The sequence below is a fragment of the Littorina saxatilis genome, linkage group LG5 (genome assembly GCF_037325665.1).
Source record: "Littorina saxatilis isolate snail1 linkage group LG5, US_GU_Lsax_2.0, whole genome shotgun sequence".
Lineage (NCBI taxonomy): Eukaryota > Metazoa > Mollusca > Gastropoda > Littorinimorpha > Littorinidae > Littorina > Littorina saxatilis.
Window position 1 is genome coordinate 380,895 of NC_090249.1, and position 7,172 is coordinate 388,066.

At 44.1% G+C, this 7,172-nt stretch overlaps 1 protein-coding gene across 1 annotated transcript in view; it reads right to left on the reverse strand.

The window, feature by feature from the left end:
- Nucleotides 1-2,480: 2,480 nt before the first annotated feature.
- The window catches only part of LOC138965965 (mucin-3A-like), a 7,434-nt gene continuing 2,742 nt past the window's right edge, over nucleotides 2,481-7,172 (reverse strand). Inside the window, exons 2-3 of the mRNA XM_070338049.1 lie at nucleotides 4,042-4,581; nucleotides 2,481-3,917 (exon numbers count right to left, since the gene is read on the reverse strand). Of these exons, the coding sequence (XP_070194150.1) occupies nucleotides 2,481-3,917; nucleotides 4,042-4,581 (1,977 nt within the window). The remainder of the gene's footprint in view (nucleotides 3,918-4,041; nucleotides 4,582-7,172) is intronic.

Here is a 7,172-nt window from a genome sequence, read left to right on the forward strand (position 1 = left end):
CTTTTGTCAATCGTGGGATCTTTAACGTGCACACCCTAATGTAGTGTACACGAAGAGACCTCGGTTTTTCGTCTCATCCGAGTGTGTGTGTGTGTGTGTGTGTGTGTGTGTGTGTGTGTGTGTGTGTGTGTGTGTGTGTGTGTGTGTGTGTGTGTGTGTGTGTGTGTGTGTGTGTGTGTGTGTGTGTAGAGCGATTCAGACTAAACTACTGGACCGATCTTTATGAAATTTGACATGAGAGTTCCTGGGAATGATATCCCCGGACTTTTTTTATTTTTTCGATAAATACCTTTGATGACGTCATATCTGGCTTTTTGTAAAAGTTGAGCCAGCACTGTCACACCCTTATTTTTCAATCAAATTGATTGAAATTTTGGCAAAGCAATTTTCCACAAAGGCCGGACTTTGGTATTGCATTTCAGCTTGCTGGCTTAAAAAGTAATGAATGAATTTGGTCATTAAAAATCGGAATCTTGTAATTAAAAAAAAATTTTTATTAAACGATCCAATAATAATTTCATCTTATTATTCGTTAATTTCTGATTCCAAAAACATATACATATGTTATATTTGGATTACAAACAAGCTCTGAAAATTAAAAATATGAAAATTATGATTAAAATTAATTTTCCGAAATCGATTTAAAAACAATTTCATCTTATTCCTTGTCCATCCCTGATTCCAAAAACATATACATATAATATGTTTGGATTAAAAACAAACACAGTAAGCTAAAAAGAATAGACATACAGAAAAGTGTGTTATCCTGCTCAGCGCGACCACTACCGCACTATTCTGCATGGCTTGTCGATTTCACTGCCTTTGCCACGAGCGGTGGACTGACGAAACTACTAGTATGTGGTCATGGTGAAAAAAGCAGTGCGCTCAGTTTCATTCTGTGAGTTGGAAATCTTGACTAAATGTTGTTATTTTGCCTAACGCGACTTGTTTACATTTAGTCAAGTTTTGACTAAATGTTTTAACATAGAGGGGGAATCGAGACGAGGGTAGTGGTGTATGTGTGTGTGTGTGTGTGTGTGTGTGTGTGTGTGTATGTGTGTCTGTGTGTGTCTGTATCTGTGTCTGTGTGTGTCTGTGCGTGTGTCTGTGTGTGTGTGTGTGTGTACGTGTGTGTGTGTAGAGCGATTCAGAGTAAACTACTGGACCGATCTTTATGAAAATTTACATGAGAGTTCCTGGGAATGATATCCCGAGAGTTTTTTTTCGTTTTTTTTATTGATAAACGTCTTTGATGACGTCATATCCGGCTTTTTGTAAAAGTTGAGGCGGCACTGTCACACCCTCATTTTTCAATCAAATTGATTGAAATTTTGACCTAGCAATCTTCGACAAAGGCCAGACTTCGGTATTGCATTTCAGCTTGGAGGCTTAAAAATTAATTGATGACTTTGGTCATTAAAAATGTGAAAATTGTAAATAAAATAAAAAATATATAAAACGATCCATATTTACGTCCATCTTATTCTGCATCATTTTCTGATTCCAAAAACATAAATATGTTATAATTATTCGGATTAAAAACAAGCTCTGAAAATTAAAAATATAAATATTATGATTCAAATTAAATTTCCGAAATCGTTTTAAAAACAATTTCATCTTATTCCTTATCGGTTCCTGATTCCAAAAACATATAGATATGATATGTTTGGATTAAAAACACGCTCAGAAAGTTAAAACGAAGAGAGGTACAGTAAAGCGTGCTATTAAGCACAGCGCAACCGCTACAGCGCCAAACAGGCTGGTCACTTTCACTGCCTTTTGCACTCGCGGCAGACTACGTTCAGTTTCATTCTGTGAGTTCCACAGCTTGACTAAATGTAGTAATTTCGCCTTACGCGACTTGTTTTTTGTTAAAGAAGGTGGGGAGAGGTATGAGACACAGATAAAAAAAATTAAAACTCAAGAGGCATAGACAAAATATATGATTCTTTATCAAGGGCGTTGTTTTCAACCAATCAATGCGCAGCGCAACATTCAGTGCTGATGTCAGTCGTGACGTCACGTACATGTGAAAGGGGAGAATGCCGTGGAGGCTTGAGACAAACACGGCCCTCTGCTCGCTGTGTTTGCTGGATGCCTGGCGCTGATCACTGGGACCGGCATGGAGATCACTCGTACAGATAACGCCAAAACAATGCTCTGAAATAAAGTGCATGGAACACGCACTTGTTTTACGGATCGAATGTTATATGCGGAACTATTTTCTAAAGTAAAGTGCATGAAATACGTATACACCAGGTGTGTTTTTTTGGGTATATATACGGGTCAAATATTGCACGGAACGACGTTCAAAATAGAAGTTCATATAATACGTACGTAGTCCTGTGTGCTTTCTTTCACAAATCGAACTTTGCGCGGAACGCACGTGTGTGTTTTACAGGGTGTGGCGACGGGGAGGCTGTGAGATCCATTGTCATGACGTTCCATTGCTAGGATTGTCATCAAACATCATGCCAGCTTCAGCCTCTGTGGAGCGGGATTGGTTGACTGACGGCTGATGTCTCCACCCTCACATGGTGTACAGTGGGTGGTTGACTGACGGCTGATGTCTCCACCCTCACATGGTGTACAGTGGGTGGTTGACTGACGGCTGATGTCTCCACCCTCACATGGTGTACAGTGGGTGGTTGACTGACGGCTGATGTCTCCACCCTCACATGGTGTACAGTGGATGGTTGACTGACAGCTGATGTCTCCACCCTCACAGGGTGTACAGTGGATGGTTGACTGACAGCTGATGTCTCCACCCTCACAGGGTGTACAGTGGGTGGTTGACTGACGGCTGATGTCTCCACCCTCACATGGTGTACAGTGGGTGGTTGACTGACGGCTGATGTCTCCACCCTCACATGGTGTACACTGGGTGGTTGACTGACAGCTGATGTCTCCACCCTCACATGGTGTACACTGGGTGGTTGACTGACAGCTGATGTCTCCACCCTCACATGGTGTACACTGGGTGGTTGACTGACGGCTGATGTCTCCACCCTCACATGGTGTACACTGGGTGGTTGACTGACAGCTGATGTCTCCACCCTCACATGGTGTACAGTGGATGGTTGACTGACAGCTGATGTCTCCACCCTCACAAGGTGTACAGTGGATGGTTGACTGACAGCTGATGTCTCCACCCTCACATGGTGTACAATGGGTGGTTGACTGACGGCTGATGTCTCCACCCTCACATGGTGTACAGTGGATGGTTGACTGACGGCTGATGTCTCCACCCTCACATGGTGTACACTGGGTGGTTGACTGACGGCTGATGTCTCCACCCTCACATGGTGTACACTGGGTGGTTGACTGACGGCTGATGTCTCCACCCTCACATGGTGTACACTGGGTGGTTGACTGACGGCTGATGTCTCCACCCTCACATGGTGTACAGTGGATGGTTGACTGACAGCTGATGTCTCCACCCTCACATGGTGTACAGTGGGTGGTTGACTGACGGCTGATGTCTCCACCCTCACATGGTGTACAGTGGGTGGTTGACTGACGGCTGATGTCTCCACCCTCACATGGTGTACACTGGATGGTTGACTGACGGCTGATGTCTCCACCCTCACATGGTGTACACTGGGTGGTTGACTGACGGCTGATGTCTCCACCCTCACATGGTGTACAGTGGATGGTTGACTGACGGCTGATGTCTCCACCCTCACATGGTGTACACTGGGTGGTTGACTGACGGCTGATGTCTCCACCCTCACATGGTGTACAGTGGTTGACTGACGGCTGATGTCTCCACCCTCACATGGTGTACAGTGGATGGTTGACTGACGGCTGATGTCTCCACCCTCACATGGTGTACACTGGATGGTTGACTGACGGCTGATGTCTCCACCCTCACATGGTGTACACTGGATGGTTGACTGACGGCTGATGTCTCCACCCTCACATGGTGTACAGTGGTTGACTGACGGCTGATGTCTCCACCCTCACATGGTGTACAGTGGATGGTTGACTGACGGCTGATGTCTCCACCCTCACATGGTGTACAGTGGATGGTTGACTGACAGCTGATGTCTCCACCCTCACATGGTGTACAGTGGGTGGTTGACTGACGGCTGATGTCTCCACCCTCACATGGTGTACAGTGGATGGTTGACTGACGGCTGATGTCTCCACCCTCACATGGTGTACAGTGGTTGACTGACGGCTGATGTCTCCACCCTCACAGGGTGTACAGTGGATGGTTGACTGACAGCTGATGTCTCCACCCTCACAAGGTGTACAGTGGATGGTTGACTGACAGCTGATGTCTCCACCCTCACAGGGTGTACAGTGGGTGGTTGACTGACGGCTGATGTCTCCACCCTCACATGGTGTACAGTGGATGGTTGACTGACAGCTGATGTCTCCACCCTCACAGGGTGTACAGTGGATGGTTGACTGACAGCTGATGTCTCCACCCTCACATGGTGTACAGTGGATGGTTGACTGACAGCTGATGTCTCCACCCTCACAGGGTGTACAGTGGATGGTTGACTGACAGCTGATGTCTCCACCCTCACAAGGTGTACAGTGGATGGTTGACTGACAGCTGATGTCTCCACCCTCACATGGTGTACAATGGAACCTTGTTAAGATCAAAACATCTGACAAAATCCGGTGTAAACAGAGCTACATTTACAGAAGCTATGAACAGAACGCAAACACAAGTCGCCTTAAGTGTATACCTAGTTTTCCTCCGAAAGTGGCTGCCTTAAATGGCGGGGTAAAAACGGTCATACACGTAAACCCCCACTCGTGCAAAAAACACGAGTGTACGTGGGAGTTTCAGTCCATGAACGCAGAAGAAGAAGAAGTATACCTAGTTTAAAAAACACACCAACAATCCTTATCAGCTTGAATCCATTTGAATTATGATTTGTTTTATGGTTTGAACAACCTACATAACACCCTTACATTTGTATGAAACTGGTTTACTTAATATATAACAATTAGTTGGTCCATGCTATTCTGTGCTACCCGTCATAAAAACAAGTCTATAACTGAAAAGGACATTTATTCCCCTACCTCATCCACACAGATTGGACCAACAGTTTATACACTGGAACCTCAACACTGACATTCCGCAAAATCAAATTCGCAAAATGAAGGTTCCTTCGTTAAAATCGACAAAAAAATCAGAATAACTAAAACGAAACATGTTCTGTTTGTCATTGGACAGAACAATCAAATCTGCACGCAAAACAGTCCCTTTGGCTCACATATCCTGTTTAACATTGACGCTATTGCACGCTGAGCAGTGTGGGTGTCAAAAGGCATCAAAGCGAGTTTAACAAGTAATGAGACCAAAAAAAACGGTACATTTCAGTAATTTCTTAACGCATTGCCTTCACACTTTCAGTGATTTGTAGCATCCAACACATGTCGTTAACAACACACAATCTCAAGTCATTTGAGTGATTAGTTCTGCTGGTGTGCGACCTGCCAGAAAGTATTTTAAAAATAAAATTTACCCTGTCCGACTGAACATTTTTTTTATTTTTAATTAGCAGGCATTAACAAAAATGCAAGCTTCAATTGAAACTAACATTTTATACATTTTCAAGAACAACTGTTAAAAGTGCACTAGTCTTGTTTAAACGCGCACAACAAATCTGGGAAATACCCGTGTGACTTGGAATAATAGGCCGTGAAAAGTAGGATATGCGCCGAAATGGCTGCGATCTGCTGGTCGATGTGAATGCGTGATGGATTGTGTAAAAAATTCCATCTCACACGGCATAAATAGATCCCTGCGCCTTGAGTCCGAGTCTGGAGATACGCGCGCGAAAAAAGACTTCATATATAAAATCCTCTTTCAAGAGCCATGTTCAGTCAAGCGTGTCAGCAGTCAGCTTTGCTAGGCGTTGGCTGACATTTGCGCTCAGCGCTATGGAAGAGTCCACTTCTAAAAGATTACTTTTGCGGTAAAATCCATATACTACCCATGTCTGATAAAATATGACATGTTCATGCAATTTGAGTATGTGGCGCATCTGTTATTTTTCTTGAAGCTAACAACAACAACATTTGTTTTAATGAGTCAGCAAAGACCTACTGATAATTTAAGAACTCTTTCTGGCTTGTCAAAACAGCAGGACCTAAAAATCCGTCTGTTCTTAACGACATGTCCAAGCAAAAATCATCGAAACGTTGAAAGCAATGCGTTGATGTACTGAGATGTACCGTTTTTTTGGTCTCATTACCCCCTAAAAAGGCCTCAAACACCGTCTTTTACGACTTCTTCGAGGAATGACACCTGGACCATTCAGCATGCGATAATTTCACTGATAGGTAAGATATGTGAACAAAACGAACTGTTTTGGATTCAGGTTGGATTTTTATTTCTACTGACATGCAGATAATGTTTTGTTTTAGCAGTTCTGATTTTGTGGTCGATTTTAACGCGGGAACCTTTATTTGGGGAATTTGATTGTTCGAAGGGGGGGGGGGGGGCTGGGGGGAGGGGGGGTGTCAGTGTTGTAGGTTCCACTGTATAGACACTACCTCATGCAAATTCAATCTCTTTTCTGGATACGGTCGGGGAATGAATCGCCTTTTCTGGATACGGTAGGGGAATGAATCGCCTTTTCTGGATACGGTAGGGGAATGAATCGCCTTTTCTGGATACGGTCGGGGAATGAATCGCCTTTTCTGGATACGGTAGGGGAATGAATCGCCTTTTCTGGATACGGTAGGGGAATGAATCGCCTTTTCTGGATACGGTAGGGGAATGAATCGCCTTTTTTGGTTACGGTAGGGGAATGAATCGCCTTTTCTGGATACGGTCGGGGAATGAATCGCCTTTTCTGGATACGGTAGGGGAATGAATCGCCTTTTCAGTCATATAAATAGTTTTACAATAAACGACCTCATTTCACACATCTGCCTGGGTTATTTGTTATGATGGGTGGTATAGTTGCAAGCTAATTACGGTGTAAGGGAAGCGAGTGATGATTATCATAACAAGACTTGTGTGTACAGAGTCGCCTCCCTGTTGTGCACATTTGAAGACAACTGCGAAGAGGTGACGGTCCAAGGGAAAGAACAAGGGGTACATTGACTCAAAGCAAAGTACGAAGTTGTTTTTCTTATTCTAGAGCTCGTCCATCATACGCCGTGTGTGTGTGTGTGTGTGTGTGTGTGTGTGTGTGTGT